Genomic DNA, 22,801 nt, shown 5'->3' on the forward strand with positions numbered 1-22,801 from the left:
ATCTCGATTGACCCCCTGCTTTTCCGCGGAGGAACGGGGCCCAAGGTCGCGCGGTGAGACGCTGGCAGAGCTGGGCCCCAGGCTGGATCCCCGCACTCACAGTTGAGGGCTCTCCCCCTGCTCCTCACTGACGCCCCGCGCCCCAGCTCAAGGGGAGCCAAGATCACCCAGTCGCCCCCACTGCACCCCTCGAATGGATCTGCCCAGGCCCCGCACCCTCAGCCCCGCGCCACCTGGGCTCCCGGCGGCCGGAAGTTCCTGGGTCCATCCAGCCGACGCGGGCGCGGGCGCCAGACGGGCCAGGCAGCGCCTCCCGCGGCCAGGCCGCCCCCTGGCGGGCCCGGGGCGCTCGGCAGCTGGGAGCCGGGTGCCCGCCCTCTCCCCGCCGTGGGGCGGAGTCGCCACGCTTGGGGTCCGTTCCCCTCCTCCCAGGCTCCCGCCCCGTCCCCGCCGGGTGGGCTGCGGGCGCGGCGCCTTGAGGCAGGGTGGCGGGTCCGGCGGCCGTCGGAAGCTGCCCGCCGAGGGGCTGACGAGGGCTGCGGGCGCGGGGCTCCGGCGGCCGCTGATGGGAGGCGGCCTCCAGGAGAGCAAGCGACGGCGCCGCAGCCACCATGGGGAACAAGCAGACCATCTTCACCGAAGAGCAGCTGGACAACTACCAGGTGAGCCCGCCGCCCGGCCCCCGAAGCGGCGCCCCTCGGCTCCTCCCTTCTTTTTCCCGTCGCTTGCCGAGGCCTTCCGACAGCCGTTTCACCGGGTTCAAACCTTGCTTCTGCTTTCAGCTCGACGCTTGACCTTGGGCTGGTGACTTCTCCGAGCCTCAGTTTACCTACCCGAGGAATGAGAGCGCTTTCCACTTAAAAGATTCTCGCAGGCGTCCCTCTTTCCAGCTTCCTCCCTCCTCTCTCTCTCATTCAGACTTCTTGCTCTTGGCCCCAGGCTGGACCCAAACCCTTCCCCGACTACTCCTCCCTTCGCCCACCTTGGCGCAGAGATGGAGTCCTTAAAAGTAGGCTGGAGGGAGGACCCTCCCACCCCCACTACCCCCGAAAACCTGGGAAGCAGCCCAGGAGAGTGAGTCTTTGTAAAGTAGAAATTAGCTGTTAGCTGGGTAGGGAGTGAAGTGCATCAGCACCCCAATTCCATTCTAGGTTGGGGTCTCTCCGTATGGCCCCAGTATGGAAATAATTGGAGCAAGAAGGCAAGCCAGGTACCAGTCTTACATGGTCACCTCTCCAAGCTTCCTAAGGCCCCCAGCAGCCACCCCCTTAGACCCTCCTGAGTTCCTCTGCCTCCAGAGCCCGGGAGCTGTCCAGATCAGATCCCAATGCCCTCCCACTCATGTACAAACTTTTCTGTGGTTGCAGAATGGAGGAGCCCAGCCTCCTGGCTTGCCCAGAGCCCTGGCCAGCCTGCCCAGGCCCCTTCCCTGCCCTGCACACTGCAGCTGCCCCAGAACTATCCGCGTTCCCTTGACACGCCGGGCTCTTTCCTCCCTCTCTTTGCCCGTGCTCGGGGATGCCGCTCCCGGGTCTCCAAATGATTTCACTTACCCTCCCAGGCCCAACTCTGATGCTTCTTTCCTGACTCTGCCAGGCAGAGGGGGCTGGACTGTGTTGTGGCCTGTGTGGAGTGTGCTTGGGGGAGATGAACACCAGCAGGGTCTCCACAGCTGCCTGTTGCCTTCGTGAATATTTATTTTGGAATTGAGCTTGAAGTGTGGGTCCTCTGATGTGGGCACAAGTAAAATAAAGGCCCTTTTCCTCCTGGAAGTGCTGGTTGTCAATAACACTGCTTTCTCAGGGCCTCACGTGGAGGCGCCTTCTGTGTACCCAGCGCTATAATGGAGGCTCTCTATGCATCAACTCATTTGATCATCACAGGGAGGTGGGTTATTTAGCCCCATTTTACAGTAGAGTAAACAAAGGCTGAGGAGGCCTTCGGTGCCCTGCACAGTGAAGGTTCACACAAGAATTTGAATTGTGAATCCAAGACTCACTCCTTTCGTTGCGGCTGGGGGCTGTGTGTGCTCTATGTCCTCAAGGCCCTCACTGTCTGCGGAGACAGCCCCTCGCCTCCAGTGGGAGGCAGGCGGTGAGTGTGCTCTAGGGGAGGGCACTAGGGGGCAATGGGAGACCTGGAGGGAAGGGGGTCTTTGCTTCGACTGGTAGGTTCAAAATAATGCAGCGCTTGCAGACCCTTGAAAGGTCAGTAGGATTTTGCCCATCAGATCCCGAAGGAGGCATTCCAGGCAGAGGGGACAGCTTGGGTAAAGACTTGGAGGTGGGTACAGGCAGGCAGGTAGACCACGCTCAGAAGAGTAGCCTCGTGGGCATGGGGAGCCTGGGTTCCCACTCAGTCTGGCCTGGCGTTGAGTTACCGTTCGGAGTCAGGCCCAGTGCTGGGTTCTGATCCTTTGCCAGAGGCTGGGCCTGGTGGGAGAAACGAGAGCTGTGAAACCTGAGAGCCCCACGCCTCCCTCCCTGAGACTCTCCAGCTGGCCAGGGCCAGCGAAGGCCAAGAGTAACAGCCACCCCCTCCCCCAACTGATCTCCAGGGTTTCCTGCCCTCTTCCCCAGTCCCCAGGTGCCAGTGATTCCCAAAGGTCAGATTTCTTCCCAGACCAATTCTCTGCCTTCCAGATCCAGCCCCTAGACCCCTCAAACAACCAAGAGCTCATCGCCTTCCCCAGGACCCTCCACTGCTCTTTGCTCTACTATGGCCTATGTTTTCAGTCAAGGACAAGTCCTGAAACTCTCATCCTCTTTGGGGGCTCACCTGGGGATCCCATCCTCGATCTCCATAGCCAGGGCCCTGGGCGAGGCCTCTCAGTGTCGTGTAACTGAAAATGTAACTGCTGCCTCCCCACCCCACCCGCTTCTGCACCCCTCCAGCCACCCGCGTGCTGCTACCACAGTCTCAGTTTCTCACTCCATCCCCTTCTCACTCCTTCCCATTTTCTTTCGACGACACAATGTGCATCAGCAATGTAAAACAATTTTTTCTTTAAAAAGAATCTCTGGACCAAGAGTTGCATCGTATGTGTATTAACTAATCCCCCACTGTGGTGGGAGACCCTAGGGAGTTGTCCATATATAGGTCATGAACGCCTTGGAGCAGAAGTACAGGGTCAAAGATGTGAAGGATCTTTCTGAAACATGGGTGTGACCCTCTCCTCTCCCTGGAATTCCACAGTGTCTTGGGATAATAGCCTGAGCGGAGTGCAGAGCAGACCTCACCCTGGCCTGGTCTGAGCTCAGCCAGCCTCCAGCCTCGTTTTTAGTCCCTCCCCTGGCACCCCAAGTTCCAGGCACACTGAAGGGCTTCTAGCCAAGCATGGCCTCACCTCTGGCCTTGTTCTCCTGGCGCCCTCCCCTCACTTCTTCATCAGCGCCGTCTGGCCTATCTTTCTGTCCAGGCCAGGCCTCACCTCTTTTGGACAGGCTCCCTGATGCCCTCCCCCAATCCTTCTTTTGGCCACAGAATGGTTTATACCCAGTCATCACTGTCTGTTTCCCCTCCATCCCACTTCCTGTGTGTCCCCTGCTCAGGCACAGAAGAGGCAGTGGAGAATGTTGTCTGAATGAATGAATACTTGTTAAAGCACGGCTCTAAGGAGGGGAAAGAACTCCAGGGATTCTGAAATCCTGGGTTCAAGTCATGGCTGGGCCATAGATGCTGTAGGCCTTAGTAAGCCATTGGTCCTCTTCTGGGTCTCAGTGTCCCCACCTCTAAAATGGGAATGATCACTAGCCCTGCTGTGCTCATGTCACAGGGCTCTTGCAGGGATCAGCTGAGCTGTGTGATGGTCAGCTGGGCGGTGCTGAGGCTTGAGCTGGCAGAGCTGGATGGAGAGTCCACTCCAGCTGGGGCTGGCTATGGCTCGGCTCAGGACCACTGGCACAGGCAGACCAGGCATGTGGGAGATGGGAGGCAGGGAGGCTACCTGGACAAAGTACCCTTGAGTTGAGCTTTGGAGCATGGAAAGGATTTGGACAAGCTGGACAAAGTAGGGAAGGCACTCCAGGTGGGAGAACAGGATGACTATAAGCTTAGAGGAGGAACTGTAGCCTTAACTGGCATAACATCTGAGCTTCTACTATAAAAGCCCAGCCTGCCCTGTCCTCTGCTGCCAGAGTCCTGAGGGCCCATCTCTCCTGGGCTAGGCCCCCTCCCTCCCTCCCACCCCTCATAACCCTAACTTGAGCTGGGACTCTTCCCTGAAGACCTATCCCTGTGAACTCTCAGGGGCCAAGCAGTGACCGGACATTTGTTCTCAGTGGAGTATAGGGAAGAGTTCCTGCAGACCTATGGCTGTAGCTCCCTGGGCAGCTGAGTAGATGGAGGGGGGCAGGGTTTTTGTTTGGTGTCTTCAGGGTGGGAACAGACACAGAGCTGCGGGCTCTGAAGGGATGCCTTTGGGACATGGGGTACTGGGTGGAGCTGTTGCACAAAACGGGGTAAGCTGTGGCCTATAGGCTTCCTGCATCTTATCTCATTTGCTCCTCTCACTGCCCCTTTCCAAGAGGCAGTATCCCCATCTTACAGATGTGGAAACTGAGGTTCCAACAGGAGACTGAATTTGCCTAAGGGTCCAAAGCAAGACGAGAATTTGCATCTGACTACTAAACCTTTTCCTCTGCCACGCTGCCAGGCTACTCAGAGCCCTGAGAAGCTTTTTTTTGTTTTGTTTTGTTTGTTTGTTTTCTGTCTTTATTTTTGCGTTATGCGGGCCTCTCACCTTGTGGCCTCTCCCGTTGCGCGGAGCACAGGCTCCGGACGCGCAGGCTCAGCGGCCATGGCGCACGGGCCGAGCCGCTCCGTGGCATGTGGGAACTTCCTGGACCGGGGCACAAACCCGTGTCCCCTGCATCGGCAGGCGGACTCTCAACCACTGCGCCACCAGGGAAGCCCCCCTGAGAAGTTTTTAATGCATCTGCCATGTTCCTCCCCTATGAGCTGCCTCCCTGGGATGAGTTCCAGGGAAGTAAGTCAGCAGAAGAACAAGCAAAACATCAGTCGACGAGGTTCATGGTAGCTTTATTGGTAATGTTGAACACGTAGAAATGGCTGTGGCTAAATGTTCAGAAAGATGAGAAAGTTTAGGTTAAGCAGGGCCAATGCCTGCAGTGAGATATTCCCCAGCCAGTGAAATAATGTTAACTGCTGTGGAAGGTTTATGTGGAAAAGTCTGGCCATTCATTCCACCAGTCTCTATTGAGCATGCACCATGTACCAGATATGGGAATACACAGTGGAAGCAGGACGTGGAGTGGTTGGTGTACGACAGTGCTGGGTGGACTGTGGCTCTGTTTCCACTCAGTGGGCAGTGGTCAAGAAGCACATAGGGGGCTTCCCTGGTGGCGCAGTGATTAAGAATCTGCCTGCCAATGCAGGGGACACGGGTTCAAGCCCTGGCCCAGGAAGATCCCACATGCTGCGGAGCAACGAAGCCCATGCGCCACAACTACTGAGCCTGCGCTCTAGAGCTCGTGTCCCACAACTACTGAGTCCACGTGCCACAACTACTGAAGCCCACGCACCTAGAGCCCGTGCTTTGCAACAAGAGAAGCCACTGCAGTGAGAAGCCCGCACACCGCAACAAAGAGTAGCCCCCACTTGCCACAACCAGAGAAAGCCCCTGCGCAGCAACGAAGACCCAGTGCAGCCAAAAATATAATTAATTAATTAATTTAAAAAAAAAGAAGCCCATAGGCCTGAGTTCCAGCCCAGCCCAGATCTGCGTGTGCAGTTTAGGGGAAGCTGTTCAATTTTGTTGAACCTCGGTTTTCCCATCTATAAAATGGGGAGGTAATGCCTGCCCCACCCCCGCCCATAGGCTAGTGATGAGGATTAAACAAAATTGGATATTCAGAGCCCCCACGGACCAGCGCATGGTAATTATGGACTGGTTGTGGTGTGGTTCTCAGGCTGGGCTGCACACTGCAATCACCTGATGCTCTGAAAACTGCTGATGCCTGGATCCGCCCTCAGGGATTCTGATGTAATTGATCTGGGGTCCGTTGGTGGTGACGGGAGGGGACACAGGGAGTTTAAACAGCTCCCCAGGTGATTCTGCTCTAGAGCAGAGGCCCTCACACTTCAGCAAGCATCAGCATCTCTAGAAGGACTTTTTAAAATGCAGATTGCTGGGCCTCATCCCCAGAGTTTCTGATTGTAGTTCTGGAGAGAAGTCTGAGAATCTAAAGTTCCACTAAGTCCCCAGGTGATGGCGATGCTGCTGGTCCAGGAACCACACCTTGAGGACCATTGATGTGGACAGATGTAAGTAGTTGTGATAAGGGACTGGAGTCATGTGAGAAGCTTTCACATTTAATGCCAATAAAACCCTCAGGTCAGGACCCAGATACTTCCTTTCCAACCCAGGAGATAGGAGAGAGGAGAGAAGAGAGGGGAGGGGGAAGAGGATAGGCCAGGGGGAAAGAGAGCAGAAGCCAGGACCTCTCCCCATCCCGTTATGCCGACACCCCCACCATGCTGGTTGGAAGCGCTCTGGCCCTTCTCACTGGCAGCTTCAGGCTGTAGAACCAGCTGTGGGACTGAGAGAGGTCTGTGCCTGGAAGGCCCAGCTGGGCGGCCTTTGCTGCCTGCTCCAGGTTTCTGGGGTCTGCTGAGAAATCAGCCCACACGGTCTTCAGCCTGTCTGAGTCTTAGGCCTGTGAGGCATGGAGTTCTTTGCCCATTCTGGGTGGGGAGGGGGCACTGCTTCCCCAGCCTGAGCCTCTCCTGGCCCCTACAGAGGAGCTATCACCGAAAGCAAAGTCTAGCCCCCCAGGAGAAGCCCCTATGTTTCCAAGAAGGGCCAGACTATGCGGGTCCTTAGTCTAACTCCCACCGAGCAGCAGGTGGCTCAGGACAGACTTGTGGGGCTAACTGGGGCCTGGAAATTGCCACCAACTCTCCCCTCTTTGGCTCTCCTTCAGGTGCCCACTGGAAACCCTAGATATGCATCCTGTGGGCCTGCTTTCTTGGGTCCTCCTCAATGTGCAGTGCAATTGCCCCAGGGCCAGGGGCTCCAGGTCTCATCCAGTGTGAGCCGGGCTGTCTGCAAGCCTGTACCGTGGCCATTAGTCCCTCATCGGAGCCAGCTCTGGTCAGCATACCGCCCCAGGAGGCCCCACCAGCTCTGGGCTCCCTCATGCTTCAACAACAGGCCAAGGTGGAGGGGCCAAATGGCAGGGGAGAAGCACAAAAGCCCTTTACGGTTGGGCATTTTATGAAGTGCTGGGTCCTTTTCACCCCCAAACTTCCCACAAGGCCTGGCTTAGTAGCATCATCACCAGGCAGGCAGAGCTGTGGACAGAGGCGTGACTGTAGGAGATGGGTTATCCAGACCAAGGCAGGATCCCCAAGATGAGTTTATAATCTGGGTGTACTCAGGATCCGAGTGCTGCCCCAACCCTGAGTCATGCCTACCTGGGGGTCCCCAGCAGCCTCCACCCCGGCCTCTGTCCAGATGCTGCCAGTTCCTCCCTGCCCACCTTCCTCCTCCCCCTCTCCTCCTCGGCCCCTTCTTTCCCCACACCCCAGCCTCTTCACTGCCTTCTCTAACCTCATCTATTCCTGTGGCTTCAGATACCAGTTAGATGCTGGTGCTTCCCCAGCCTGTGTGCCTGGAACTCAGCCTCTGACCACGGGGCTGCCGCCTGCGACCACTCAGGACACACACCACCCATGACTCCACGAGACACCATTCTTAGGGGCTGCAGCGTGGACCGTGCCCCCTGCCGCTGGGCAATGCGGTGACCCTGTCAGTCCTCACTCCTGTTTTGTCTCCCGAGTTGTCTCCCACCCACTTCCCCCGGGTGCCCCACAGGGTATCTCCTGGCCCCTCGAATCAATGGCATCCACCTCTGAACTCTCCATCTGCCTCCCAAATGCCCTCCCCTACGCATGCCTCCCAGCCCCCCACACCACACACTCACTTCCCTGGCTCAGGTCAAAAGCCTCAGGAGGCAGCTTCTGGACCCACTAGACTGCTCCCCGCAATGGGCTGGGGCAGGGAGGGGTGGTAGTGACTCTGCTGCCCCCAGTCCAGGGCTGGCTGTTCCTGTGTGGCTCTGAAGGAGGAAGGACAACCAACTAAATGTGCGTTTTCCTTCCACAGGACTGCACCTTCTTCAATAAGAAGGACATCCTCAAGTAAGTGTGGCTCTTGTTCACCCCTCTGGAGCTGGGGCAGGGGCAGGGGCGGGGCCGGGGACCCTGGGGGCTGAGGCAGGGGGGTGGGGGGGTGCTGCACCAGCTGAGGACTAGCTTTTCCACCCCCATCAGCAGCCGAGCCCAGGCTGCTGTGGGAACTCGAGACGTCCCACCCCCCGGCTCACATCCTTCTGCCAAGAATCGAACGTCTGCTTACTGCATGCCAGGCTCCCTGGTGGGCGGTTTCAGGAACATTCTCATTTAATCCTCACTGTGCCCTTGTAACAGGAGAATCCTTTTATCCTCACTTTACAGGTGGGGCTTAGCAACTTGGCCAAAGTCGCCCAGCCAGGGACTGAAGACCTGGCCTCTGACTCCAGTGTCCTCGTTATTTCATTGCACCCTGGGACCTGTCAGACTAAGGGGGGGACCCTGTCTGTTAAACTAGGGATCCCTAAGAGCCTTCTGGCTCTGATGTCCTGCCACTCCTGGGAGGTCCTAAAGGCAGAGGCATGGCAGGCAATGCCACCACCACCCCTGAGCTGTCCACCAGGGGTCTCTTCCCTTTCTTTGGGGGTGGGATGGGCCTAGACAGGAGAAATGAAGGGGTTGGCAGACTCAGAGCCCCAGGACCAGATGGTGGGCAGGACTCACAGAATGCCAGGAAACCTGGCCCCACAGGCCTTGCCAGGCCCCCCTCTCTGGGCTATCAGGTGGCACTAAAAGCCAGCAAGGTCTCGGGATCACTTTCCCTGGAGGTCGATGGGCAGGCTGGGGCTAGAGCCTGTTACACTTCCCAAGGGAGCTGTGGTCTGTCACTGCCATGACCACTCGGCTCAGATGGTGTCCCTCGGTCCTTCCTTTCTGCCCAGGCTGCTTTTCCAGCCTGTCCCCTGGGTGGGCAGGGATGCCCACTCCTACCACCTTGGAGAAGCAGCGTGGGGGGCAAAGCCCCCAGGCCTTGGCATCAGCAGACCTGGGCTCTACTTCCCAGCTCTGACCTTGGACAAGCTTTGAGCCTCGCTGAGCCTCTGTTTCTTTTATAAAACGGGGATAATGATACCTCCCCCGTTGCTGAGAGGCAGGAATGCCAGAGTGTGGTGTTTGATAAATTGAGTTTGGTCTGTAGCTTGAGTGAGGTGTGGGGTGCGCTTCCCATTTGGACAGATGGTCCTCAGAACTGTAATAACACAGCGGTCACCCCGGCATTCCCGTGGCACCTCTTACCTTTCAGAGTTCTTGGCCCAAATCCTCATTTAAGCCTCACCACATTTGTCCTCTGTAACAGGGAGCTCCCACCATCCTGACTTCCCACCTTTGTAGACGCCGGGCCCAGACTGCTTGTCCTGGGAGACCCACCACCATTTCTGTTCTGGCAGCAAAAGCTTGTCCCCAGGCCTTGGCACTGGCTGCCCCACCACCTTTCTCATCTTCCCGCTGCATTCCTGCATGTCCTTCAAGACCCACTCCAGCGTCATCTACTCTGTGAGCCCCCAACTCCCTGTCCCCCAGCTCTCACACAGCCTCTTTTGCAGCCTTTTAGGGGGCTCTGTGGGCTCATGGCTCAGGTGCCCAGCTCCCCCTGGACTTGCAGTCAGGCAGGACACAGGCTCCCCATGCCTGGCACTGGGCACGGCACCAGTAAGCGCTTGAAGAGTGTGTGGGTGAAGGATGGGTAGGGTTGGCCAAGGGGAGAACACTGCAGGCTAGGAGCAGCGGGGTCAAGGGCACAGACCTGCTTCACCCTGCCCCATCCCCAGTTGCCCATGGGGGAGGAGAGTGGTTCAAAGGCCAGGCCAGGAATTGGATTCAACCTGAGGGGCCTTTGAGGGTGACCCTGGTCTCTTGGCAAATGATCAGCCCCGGGCAGGTGGGTGGTCTGAGCAGGGGTATGGGGTCTCTTGGCTCCCCACAGCCCTGGCCTGCCCAGCTCTGCATCCTTCAATGCCGGCCTCTGTAGTTCAACCCAGGCCCGGAGTCCACAAAGGGGGGAAAGGACCCCTTCTGGCAGCTGGACACGCTTTCCAAGTACCCCGCTGCCTGCTCTGTCACTGGTTCCTTCAGGCCCCACCTCTGTGTTAGCACTCACTGGGGACCAGACCCAGGGCTTTTTCTGCAGAGTGGTCATGTGGGGAGGGGGAGGGGGTAAAGCCCCACTGGGAGCAGGGGCCCTGGGATCTGGTCCCCACTGTGTAGCATCTGCCATGTCTCAGTTGCCACCTCTGCAGCATGAGGATGACAGTGCCCCCTGGGGCTGTTTTTCCACAGACTCCAATGGCTGGGAGGGCAGGGGTGACAGTGTTGTTCAGCACAGGCTGCTTGGAGTTTTGTTGCCCACCCGTCCACCCTCAGGAAGGGTCGTGAGGCCAGGCAGCGTGTGGGATTACATGTCCCTGGGGGACCAGGCGTGGCCTCGGTGGCTCGATTCCAGTTTCAGCCCCCTCGATTTTCTCCAACCTTCTCTCTGGGCCCCAGCAAGAGCCAGTGTGACTGATCACCCCTGCCAGGCGAGCCCTCTCCACGCTGTTCACATCTCAGGTCCAGGCGGGACGACCGAGGCCCTGAGCCCAGAGAGGGCCAGGAGCGAGGACCCGGCCGGCAACACAGAGCAGGTCAATGGCAGAGCCAGGCCCGAGGCCCAGGGCCCTCCTCCCAGGGGCCTTCCAGCGCTGTTACCCCACCCCCACCCGGATGGTTTTCTGGGTGGGCTGCACCCTGAGAACTGACCAGATGGCGAGGAGGAAACGTGAGCAGCAGGTTCTTCTTTGCAGCTTGGGGCCCAGCTCTCTGGTAGCCTTGGGTCAATGATACTGAGTCACAGATACCCGTCTGGGCAGTTTTCCCCTCCCCTCCCCTGCCCTGCTCCCCTCCTTCCTCTGTACTCACATACACACACACAAACCCGGGTGGATCCAGTTGCTCCCCAGGGCACAGCTCTTCCAGCCCGATGCTGAGCCTGAGTGGGCAGCCCCCCGTTCAGCCACCTTCTTTGCTATAGGTAACTCCCCTGCCCCCAGTTAGCCTATGCTGCCAAGCACAGGCCCAGCTAGCACCCCGGGGTGTTTGCCAATTTGTTACTTTATCATCTATTTTATTTTCTCAACCATTTAAAGACTCTGTATAATCTATTTTAATTACTTTTAATTTTTTATTTCACCTGTGATACATGATGACTGTAGAAAAATTAGAAAATAAAGCCAGTCAAAAGAGAACAAAAATTGTCTGTAATCCTGCTACCCAGAAATAATGGCTATTAATCTTTCGGTATTTTTAACCTCTGGGTAAATGTTTAAATATTTTCCCTTTGTGTGTGTTTATCGGAAATTTGGATCAGGTTGTTCTGTAATATGCTTTAAATTGCTTTTCCTTAGGCAACTTGTAAAAATAGATAAGATAAAAAAATGATCTCACCACCTTTTCATTTGGTTGGACATTTAGATTTTCAGCTTTTCACCATTATAATTAGCACTGCAGTGCACATCCTTGGGGCACCATGACATATAGCCCACACGTCTGGGATTATTTCCTTAGGACACATTTCTAACAGAGATTTCTGGACCAAAAGGCGTGGACATTTTTAAGGCTTTTGATTTTTATTGCTAAATTGCCCTCCAGCAGCCATGCATGAGTCTCCATTTCCCTGCTTCCTCAATCACACTGGCTGTTACATCTCTTTTGTCTTCTGTCCCCAAATCATTTATTGACTTTCCCAAGGGTCTCAAACTCAGCTGTCTGTGGGGGCCAACATGCATTGCAAATAAATGAAGCCGTGAAACCCGACGGCAATGTTTTAGGGCAAGGATCTGCAGAAATTGCTGTTCCTGAGCCCCAACTGGTTGTGGCCTTGGGGAAATCCAGGTTTTTCATGTAAAATTGTTTAATTTGTAAATGTTGGCAGCTAAGTTTTAAATCATTATTTTACATGAAAGCTAGACATGAATGTGGACCACCAACCAGTCTGTGACTTCCAGAAGAATCCATCTTCTCCCCACTGATTTCAAATGCTGTCTGTCTTGGACTAATTCTCATTTATATTTGGGTCTGCCTCTTCTACACCAATGTCTATTCCATATGGTTTTACTTATAATAGCTTTAAACTATGTTTTAACATCTGACGGGACAAACATCTCCCCGGTGACTCTTTTTTCAGGGTTTTTCCCCAACTCTCCAATGTTTATTCTTCCAAACAAACTTTTGAATCAGGTTGGCAAGATCTCAAATAAATCTTTTGCAGATTTCAATTAAGAGTGTATTCATTTTACAGGAAAATGAAGAGAAGGTTGCCATCATTACAGTAGTAAGCCTTTCCAATCAGGGAAGTTATCTAACTCCCTAAATATTTTACATCCTTTGGTAAAGCTTCATGGTTTTCTTTGTGCACATCTCATATTTATTTTATACTTAGTCGTTTGGGGGTTTTTGGAGGGGGATTTTGTATCGTGAATTAGATCTTCTGTTATATAATATTTTTGAATAGGTGAATGCTGGTAGAAAAACTATTGTGTAGAAGAGCTACTGAGCTCTTTCTCATTCAAATATATATATATTTTTTTACTAACTTTTTTTTTTTTTTGGCTGTGCTGCACAGCATGTGGTATCTTAGTTCCCCAACCAGGGATCGAACCTGTGCCCCCTGCAGTGGAAGCACAGAGTCCAAACCACTGGACTGCCAGGGAAGTCCTCATTCAAATAGTTTTTAAACTGATTATTTTTGGTTTTCCAGCAAATAATAATTTGCATCCTCCTTTCCAATATTTAGATATACTCTTTTATTTTTCTGACTAATTACATTGACTGGCACTCACAGGGGAAATGTTATATAATGAGGGTGACGGTAGGAATCTCACTTTTATGGGAATGTCTGTAGTACTTTTATCATTTAAGTATAATGTTAGGTGTTGATTTCAGATAGCGAGCATCCTTTTGTTTATGTTTGAATAAGGATTTTAAGTTTTTTGTTGAAAAAATTAATATATACCTTAAAAATACTTTTAATTTTTATTAATAAATACTCTAAAAACTCAGTTCAGAAGTAGGTAAAGTAATAAGTGAAAGTTGGCCTTCTCTTATCACTCCTCTCCACTCCTGCCTCACAGAGACCATCAGTGTAAACACGTGGTGTACACTTCTCAGGTATTTTTCTGCGTACATACAACCATATGGTCGTAAGTGCAGCTATCAAGTTGACCAAAATATTTTTTGCTGCCTATTAATGTGACTTATAGTCACAGATTCCCAAACATTGACCCACCCATGCATTCCTGGAATAAATCCTACTTGGTCCCAATGATTTACTCTTTCAAATGCTGTTGGACCTGATTTACTAATATGTTATTTTATAAGATTTTTGCATCTGTATGTGTAAGTGCCATTGGTCCATTCTGGATGCTACCTACTAGGTTCTGGTAGCAGGGTTCTTATTAACTTCCTAAAATAAACTGGGAGGCTTTCAGTTTTTTGCCCCATGCTCTGGAACAGTTCAAGTAGCATAGGTATTGTTTCTGCCCCTGGAACTTATGATAGGACTAATACGTACATCTTCATGAATTCAGTAGTGCCCTTTAAGGGAGGAGGGGTACAGGAATGCAGTTCTGTGACAGTTTTTGGAGTTTTTCCCAAAGTGATTCATCTTTCCAAATTCTCCTTGAGTTTTCCTTAAAAAAACAAATTCCAGTATCACTATAGGCATAGAGTCAGAACACATCTCTGTCCCAGGGCAGAAGCTGGCCTTCGTACCCCAGAAGACACCTCTTCAATTCCACTAATACCCACAGGCCTTCTCCCAAATCCTCGTCCCTTGCAGGGAGCCCCTGACATAACAGGCAAAACGCTAATAGCTACCAGTTGAGGCCAGGTGGTTTTAAATACTAACGCCATCCTTTTTAATCCTCACAAGTGTGAGGAGGGTAGGACAATCTGCATTTAACTGATAAGGAAATCTGTTCTCCAGTGGGTTAACCCACTTGCCCAAGGCCACACAGCTAGTGAGAGGTGTAGGCAGTGCTCCAACCTCAGTCTGACTCACGTCCCTGCTGCAGCCACCCCACAAAACTTTGAAGGTGTAAGCCAACCCTCAAACACCCCAACATCACATCCCAAATGTCCAGGTCAAGGGGGAAACGTAACCATTACAAATACTATGGTCCTGTCAAAAGCACATGAAACCAGATGCCCAAAGTGTGATATATAGTCCAGGTTCCATGTTTGGGGACAATATTAAGAAAAAGCAAATTTTCCTCAATGCCGAAAGTAAGAGCAAAGAAAGCCCTCGAATGCCCCCTCATGGAGGGTCCCAGCTTGATCCTGTCACTCTGTTATCCGTTGCCCCGCTTTGACCCAAAGGACAGGGTTTGGGTTTTCCCCTCCAGGTCTGTGTTTCCAAGCCTTGGACCTTCCTTGTGATTTCAGGCCCTTTTATAGGAGCATGTGAGTGGCCAAGTGGGCTCATGGCATTTGCTTTGCGTTTACTGTACAGGTGCTCTGAACCAGGTGCTGATGTGCTGGCCTGGGTGGCCTGACTTACAGGGAGGGCCTGGACCCACCACTGTTGGCTCTGGAAGCTGGGCAGACGCTTAACCCCTGTGAGGGTACTAATAGCTACCTCTCGGGGTGATTAGGGATGAAATTGAGTAAAGCAGTGCACACGGGGTTAACCCAAAGCCCAGCATTTGCTAAACAGTGGCTGACACTTTGTGTGTGAGCTGGGCAAGCAGTGACCTGCTCCACTGGAGAGGGCTGGGCAGCAGGGTGACAAGAGTTGGGTGGACCCTGATGGGGGATTGGGTGGCTATGCTGAAGGGCCTACTAAGGATGGGCCTAGGAGCATGTCACTGGGCCAGGCCACTTAGAAGACCAGGGTTGATCCGTCTTTGGGGGTAGCAGGGAAGGTGGGCCCCGGAGATATGGGATCACCCGTCCATCCAGGCCCCAGCAGCCCTGGGCCTCACCACCGCCCCCCGTCAATACCCCTGACACCTGTCCCCCTGTCTGGCAGCACTTCCTGGACACAATTTCATCTGAACCTAATTTGTACCTGCCTAGGGTTAGGAGGGGAGGGCTGTTCTTCAGGATATCAGGGACCTGGACAACAGGACACAGGGCCGCAGAGGAATAATGGAGGAGGGGCTTCCAACTGAGACAGGGTCAGGATGTCTCACACCCTGGAGGGTCCACGCAGCATGTAGGTGGGTTTGTGTCCCAGGGCCCCCCGAGCAAGGTGGGAGGGTGAGAGGGAGCTGGGGACCTGACGCGTCAGCGAGGAGGGCCAGGCCCAGGGCAGTGGGCTCCATCCCGACCACCCCCAGCTGGAGAGAGGTTGTGGATGGCTGTTCTCAGGGGCTTCACAGGATGTGAGGGCTTCCGGAAGCTCTTCCAGAGACCCAACCCTCAGGGCCTAGCCTGGGGGCAGGGGTAGCAAACTGGGCCAGGACTTCAGCGAGGTCAGTGGTGGGGAGCGGCAGGGGCGGCATGGGGAGGAGGGGTTAAGAGCCTCTGCTCTGGATTTCTGGTTTCGGGTTGCAGCCGTGGTTCCTGAGACTTCCTAGTTGTGTGGTGTTAGACAACTCACTCTTTTAACCTCTTCAGGCCTCAGTTTGCTGAGCTGTAAGAGGTGACATGCCTGGCACATAGAAGACTCTTAAGAGAGTCCAAAGAGGAAAAAAATAAGATCAGATGGGCAAGCCCTTGCGGGTGGGGGGATGGGCAGTGGCAGCAGTGGCCGTGGTGTTGGTGGTCATGGGAATGGCCAGGACGCAATCTAGTCATCAGCATAGGGGTCTGGGCAGAACTTGCCTCCCTTACAAATCCCCCATCCTGTGGGCAGAGCAGATGGTCTCCCCAGGCCCCTGGCCAAAGTGGGTCTCCAGCGTGAGGGGCCAGGGTGCAGGCAGGGTGGCGCTGGGCCTCTGAGGGCCCAGGGACTGCATCCCCTCCAGCACTTTTTCTCTGCTTTCCTCGCAGGCTCCACGCGCGCTTCTATGAGCTGGCTCCCAACCTCGTCCCGATGGACTACAGGAAGAGCCCCATCGTCCACGTGCCCATGAGCCTCATCATCCAGATGCCGGAGCTCCGGGTACGTGAGAGGCTGCTGCTCGGCAGAGCCGGGGGGATCAGCTAGAGAAGGCCGGGCAGGGGGGCCGGGAGTGTGGGGAATATGCCCCTCTGGATGGGCAGGGCAGCAGGGGCACCCAGACCTGAGTTGAACCCCAGCTGTGCCTCAGTTTCCTCATCTGCACCCTGTGGATAAATGAGCTACGTGTGTAAGTAAATGAGCTTACTCGGTAAGGGTGCCGTGATTGGTGCTGCCCTGTAGTCTGCGGGGCTGTGGACCTGTGCTCACCTGCTTGCCCCTGTGTTAAGTGGCCCGTCTGCTGTCCTTGGCAGATCTTGTTTGTATCTTCTTTTTAAGGTAATTTTTTTAGCCTCGTCCTCGCATGGCTGTTGTCTCTCACAGCATGGTCATCCATAGCATCTCCTCTCAGACTTTAACGTGCGCAGGAGTCACCTAGGGATCTTGTCAAAATGCTGATTCAGGTTCAGTAGGTCTGGGGTCCAAGATCCTGTTTTTCTAACAGGCTCCCAGGTGAGGCTGATGCTGCTAGCCCTCAAACCACATATATCCTTTGACATAAGAGTTTCATTTCCCGAGTTCCTTACACACAAAATACACTCCAACGGTAAGAAAGCATTTGGGTTTTTAGGGCACATTGCCGTGGGTCTTTGCAAAGAGCCCCTTGCCAGACCTCAAGTGTGTGACTCTGGCGTCAGGGTGTCCACTTGGGGTCCACGTGGCATCCACTTGGGGCCTGTATCCTGGTCATGACCTCAGTCCTGAGGGACAGTGAGCCAGAGGCTCAGCCCTGACAAGCGTCCAGCCTGGCCTAGAGAGGGGCTTGATTCCAGGTTCAGAGGATCACTAGAGGGTGTGAAGCACTTCGGCAGGAACCATGGGATTGTCTCTCAGCCCCCTGTGCTGGCCTGGGCTGGGCACAGAATGGAGTGGCCCAGTGCTGGCCCAACTGGGGTGGAGGGCTCCAGGAGAGGTGGGCCCTGAGTGAGTTGGGATCAGAGGAAGGAGTCATTGGTATAATTCCCCACCTACCTTTGGGCTGGTCCCGGCCCAGTTCTCCCACCTCTGGGGCCCCACTTCTGCCCCCTGTGATCTTGGTCTGAGCTGAGAGCTGCCCAGGCCCTGGGCTCTTGTAATAGGGAAGAACCTTTTGTATTCTATTCCAAGTTAATCACTAAAGGGATGTTTCCTCTAGGCTTAAATTATACATAATGGCCCATCTCTGGGAACCCTGCCTCCCAGGTAATGAGTGTTAAGCTAAAATACCTCTGTTTAGCTCACAGGAAACATCCTGACCAGGCCCACCTGTGAATGACTACAGGGAGGAAGAAATTAACACCTCCCCTCCAGAGGCTGATGGGAAACAGGAAGTGTTTGACTTTACTCCCTCCCCTTTTAGTATAAAAGAAGCCTGAATTCTAACTCAGGCAAGGTGGTTCTTTGGGGGCAGGAGCCCACCATCTTCTCGGTTAGCTGGCTTTCCAAATAACATAACTATTCCTTGCCCAAACAACTCGTTTCTCTACGTTTTGGCCTCTCGTGTGGTGAGCAGTATGAACGTGGACTCAGTAACATTGTCTTCCCTTGCATGTCAAGGCAGGAGCCTCCATGAACTCCCTGGGCAATGGGACTAATCCCTGCTCCTGCCTCAGAAGAGGTGATGCCTCCAGTGGGCACACCTTGGTTCTGCTGAGCCCTCCGTGCTGATCTGAACAATATAACAAGACATGATGCTTGCAGAGCTCTCACTGGTGCCAGGCTTTGTACCAACACCTTACATACTTTAACTTATTCAACCATCTCCCAACCCAATTAAGTAGGTGCAATTATTATCCCCATTTTACAGATGGGGAAACTGAGGCCCAGGGGGATTTAGGTCACTCGTTCAAGGTCACATAGGCCATAGCTGTCGGGCTCTGGGTTCCTCCCAGTGAACCTTCACCTATGGTGACTGCTGTGGTTGTTTTCTTCAGGAGAATCCCTTCAAGGAAAGGATTGTGGAGTCTTTTTCTGAGGATGGCGAGGGGAACCTCACCTTCAACGACTTTGTCGACATGTTTTCTGTGCTCTGTGAGTCGGCTCCCCGCGACCTCAAGGCAAACTACGCCTTCAAGATCTATGGTAACGAGGGCCTGGAGGAGGGGCTGTGATGCTGCGTGAGGGTGGTGGCATTCCATAGGCCATCTAGTTACTGCTGGTTCCTGCCGTAGGGACGCTGGGGACACCAAGAACACTCTGAAGAGTGCATGTCCAGCACAGTGGCCAGTGGGTACAACTAGTGCATAAGGGACATCTGCAGGGTCCTGAGAGCAGAGGAGGGAGGGACCCACTCCACCTAGGGCGGGTGGTTAGCGTGAGGAGAATTCACACGTGGTGACATTTCAGCATGGCCTCGGAGGACAAGAGGAGATTTGTCAACAGGAGAATGGGGGTGGGCATACCTGGTAGAGGGAGCACCACAAAGCACAGGGCGTGCTAAGAAGGTGGGGAGACGAATGTGGTGAGATGAAAGCGGTGTGATTCTGGAGAGGTCCCTGGGGCTGGGCTGTGAGGAGCCAGCCAAGGAGTTTGGGGGCCACTGCAGGGTTTCAGGTGAGGCCAGGAAGCCTTGTGTTCTAGAAAGGTCACTCGGCATCCTGGAGGAGCTAGAGTGGCAGACGCCAGGGTTCTGGAGAGGAGGCCTCTGCCAGGTGGTGAGGCTGGGCTGAGAGGTAGGCTCCTAGGTACCCCCTCCCACCTCTGCAATGGCTGCCAGAGGTAGGGTGGCCTCATTTCACCCCAGCCCAGCCCAGGACCCACCGTCCCACTGGCCACCAGAGGGCGCCGAGTACCTGCGAAGCTTTTGGTTTCTCCTGTGGCGATAGGAGAGAACTTCACGCTGCAGAGCTCGTAAGCTCTGAGCCTGACAGCAGCTGGGACTGGTGTCAAACCCTCAGACAGTGCTCAGATGGAAACTTTGAGGCCCAGGGAAGGTCCGTCCTCGACCAGAGGAGCCACAGACAAACCTCCTGTGCCCAGCATCTTTCATCAGCCAGGGGATCCCAAGGCAATGGGGCCCATTGGGCTGTTTTTTCATTTTGTAGTTGTCACGTTTATTTCAGGGGACTTTGGTCTACATATATCTCTGCACCCACATTGTGTTTGCACGTCAGAGGCATGGTACCCGCCTTGTCTACCCTTAACAAACTACGTCCACAAGGTTCAAGTAAAAAGCTTCTCGAATTCCAACCATCATCCCCCTAATGTTGGACCCCATGGCGTTGCTTCTGGGAAGGCTGTAGTCTGCCAGAGAGGGGAAGTGCAGGGCACACAGCCAAGCAGGTGCGGGGACAAGTGAAAGGAGAACCAGGGCTCCCCTACCACCCTGGACTGGCGGGTGGAATGGAGAAAGGCAACTGGGACCTGGAGTTTGGTGCTGGGGGGAACTGGGGCCTGACCTCTAGCAAGGATCACCCACTTCCTTGACCTTAGTTTCCCTGAAGAATGAATGGAGTCTGCTGGACAGATAAATGGGAAGGGCGCTCCAGACAGAAGAAACAGCACTTGCAAAGATCTGATAGTTGGGTTGAAAGGCAGTCAGAAGGGTGTTCGAGTTCCCTGTGATGAGCCTGTGTGTGGCTCGGCCCTCTGAACATCTTGCTGAGCTGTGGACAGTGGTAGTGCCTTTTGCCGAGTAGAATCAAACCATGTTCCCTGCTCTTTGTGCACAAAAGGCAACCACAGGGCCTCTCTCTGGGGGGGCTTCTGAGTCTTCTGACCTCCATGTCTGGCTTGGGACCAGAGGCAACGTGGTGCAGTTTAGAAAACACGGGTCTTAGCGTCGAACAGGCCCCGGTCAGCATCCCAGCTTCCCCTCCAACAGCCATCTGAATCAACAGACCTTGATTCAGTCACTCGGCCTTGCCAGGTCCTGGTTCCCTTAGCTTTAGAGGGAACACAGGATCCACCATGGGACAAGGCCAGGAGAGCCGTTTAGCCTGGGCCCAAAGTTCCCAGGAGGCCTCAGATTTGGACGTTCGAAGTGTCTCAGGCCAGGGCTGGGCTTGCCGTCACAGTGGGGGTTTGTGCGGATTGTGAATGTGGATTTGTTGAATGTGGTGTTAGGAGGTGCCTCGTGAGTGAGACCCCTTGGTCCCTGTCGGCTGAGGGCAAGGATCCAGTGTCCCCAGAGTGTGCACAGAGGGGCCAGGGAGGTATCTGGTGTGACCAGCTCAGAGGAGAGTGGCCTGAGCGTCCCTGACCCCACCCCACAGACTTCAACACCGACAACTTCATCTGCAAGGAGGACCTGGAGCTGACGCTGGCCCGGCTCACCAAGTCGGAGCTGGACGAGGACGAGGTGGTGCTCGTGTGCGACAAGGTCATTGAGGAGGCCGATCTGGATGGCGACGGCAAGCTGGGCTTCTCCGACTTCGAGGACATGATCGCCAAGGCCCCCGACTTCCTCAGGTGCCCTCCCAAGGGGCTGACATGGGCAGGGCAGGCCTGAATGGGGGCCGCAGCCAGGAGACCCCTTGGGGCTGAGGCACTGTCACTGCTCCTGAGAGCAGTGGTCCCAGCAGGCTCTGTGTGGGCCGGGAGGCAGGTCACGTTTCAGGCCGAGCTGCCCTCAGTGTGTGACTGGGAAGTCCTCTGTCCCCAGCAGGGCCAGTCTCTGGTGAAGGATAGAGACTGGGGGCCCTTTGGTTATGTCGGGGGTTGGATGCCCTGGGCACAGCTGGTCCTCCAGGCCTTCCTTCCCTCGTGCAGATTGTTTGCGTCCTCTGCACCCTCCTGGAGGAACTGTCCAGGGTTGGGTGCAGGGCCTGGTTGGCTTTCTGCTGAGGACCTTTACCCACCCAGTCCAGAGCCTCTCAGCCCCTCTTGCTCTTTCTCTTTCCAGCACTTTCCACGTCCGGATCTGAGGACAGTGCCGAGGTTACAGGGACCAGAAGCCGACCATCCAGCTCTGCTGCCTACACAAGTGTGACCTCCAGGCTCCTCAGGAGAGGAGCTGTGGCCTCTGGGGTTTACACCCACGCACATTTCCTTGGCCCTTTCAGCAAAAAATCCTTAACCAGGGAAGGGGGGATGTGAGGGGCAGGGCCTTTCCCAGTCCCCCTGTGGTGTCTCCACAGGTCTTCCTTCTATCCCCCCAACCTTCCCCACACCCTGGTCCTCTCCCCATCAGAAATGGCCCTACTGGGAGGGGAAGACAGAACCCCTAATAGGGCAGGGGTGCTGACTTGTCCAAGTGCTGGGCAGGCACCCTGGTTGCCCAGGGCAAAGTGAAAAAAAAAAGGACAAGGTTTAACGAGCTATGCAATCTTTCTTCACAACCCACAGCTGGGCTACACCCGACCCCGCCTGTTCCTTCTCCCCTGACCCTTCCCAATGTGAAGCTGTGTGAACAAGGGCCAAGGGCTCTGTCCCTGTCTCTGTCCAGGACCTGAACACCACCCCATCTGCCCTCCCCAGTGACGTGGAATCCTCACTGATGTGTGCTGTCCACAGATTTGTGAACCCCTCGTACAGTAAAACACTTTCATGTCCCCGTGTTCTCTGTGTCTGCCAAGGTTAGGAAATATTCACGGGTCCCTTTTCTCCTTGAAATTCCACCATTAGCAATTCACGTCTCTAAGCATTGCCTTCCCACTTTAGGCACCAACTTTTATTTCAGTGCTTAGGTCCTTGAGGGGAAGACACATCTGTGCCCCAAATCTTCGAGTGAGCACCGTGAAGAGGTGTTGGGTGAAAACCGTTTCCATTTCCCTCATAGTGATAGTCATTCCGGTGAAGATTTATGGAGTACGGACCATGTATCAGGTACAGGGTGACCAGATCACATAGGGCTGGCCAGCAAGCACCCACTGGCTGGCTCCCAAAACTGCCCAGCAGCGCCCAGGCTGACCCAGGCGGCCAGCCAGGCTTGGGCCTGCCTTAGGAGGGGCGACCAACCGTACAGCCTTGAGCAGGCTGCTCATTTACTCTCAGTCCCTACAACTCCCCTGGGAGGTAGGGACTCTTAGAGCCCCGTTTCTCAGAGCGAGACGCTGCATAGCCAAGAGGCCACTGTGGGTAGGTTTTCCCCACAAATGTGAACTGAGCCAACTCTGCCCAGGGAGGGGGCCCGAGGTGGGCTGCGGTGTTCTCTCTGGGGAGGGTTAGTTGCCTGGGGGCAGTGGGCAGGGGGCAGCAGCCCAATTACTCACCCTTATGGAGGTGGGGACACATGGGTATGAGGGGGAGTGGGATCCCAAGGGAAGGGGACAGAGGAGCCAGGCTGACCTGAGGGAATGGCTGTAGTGAGAGGCCTGAGGGCCCCATGTGTAGAGCTGATGCCTGGGCAAGGCCTAAGGGCCACCAGGTGGGGTCTGGGTCTCATGGGAGGGGTCTGAGAGCCACCCCTAAAGGCCAAGGCTGGCTGGAGGCAGAGGGCAGATGAGGGTGACCTGGTCAGATAGGGACGCCAGCAAGTACCCACTGGCTGGCTCCAGAAACCGACCAGCAATGCCCAGGCTGACCGACTGGCAGGTGGCTGCTCCTCTCCGGGTCTCCGTCTCCCCGATCTGCAGCAAAAAGGGTCAGACC

General features: G+C 54.8%; 1 protein-coding gene across 2 annotated transcripts; it reads left to right on the plus strand.

Moving 5' to 3' along the window:
- The first annotated feature begins 295 nt into the window (after positions 1-295).
- On the plus strand, positions 296-21,760 carry CIB2 (calcium and integrin binding family member 2). 2 transcript variants are annotated; one of them, XM_029236318.1, is made up of 6 exons: positions 296-662; positions 8,129-8,163; positions 16,123-16,234; positions 18,205-18,352; positions 20,485-20,680; positions 21,114-21,758. In XM_029236318.1, the coding sequence occupies exons 1-6, from the start codon at positions 612-614 to the stop codon at positions 21,133-21,135; spliced, it is 564 nt and encodes a 187-aa protein (XP_029092151.1). In that variant the 5' UTR covers positions 296-611; the 3' UTR covers positions 21,136-21,758. The 2 variants fall into 2 exon arrangements, with proteins under 2 accessions (XP_029092151.1, XP_029092150.1); XM_029236317.1 differs by having other exon boundaries at positions 20,485-21,760.
- The last annotated feature ends 1,041 nt before the right edge of the window (positions 21,761-22,801 follow it).

The sequence above is a fragment of the Monodon monoceros genome, unplaced genomic scaffold, assembly GCF_005190385.1.
Source record: "Monodon monoceros isolate NGI ecotype Baffin Bay Population unplaced genomic scaffold, NGI_Narwhal_1 Super_Scaffold_21, whole genome shotgun sequence".
Lineage (NCBI taxonomy): Eukaryota > Metazoa > Chordata > Mammalia > Artiodactyla > Monodontidae > Monodon > Monodon monoceros.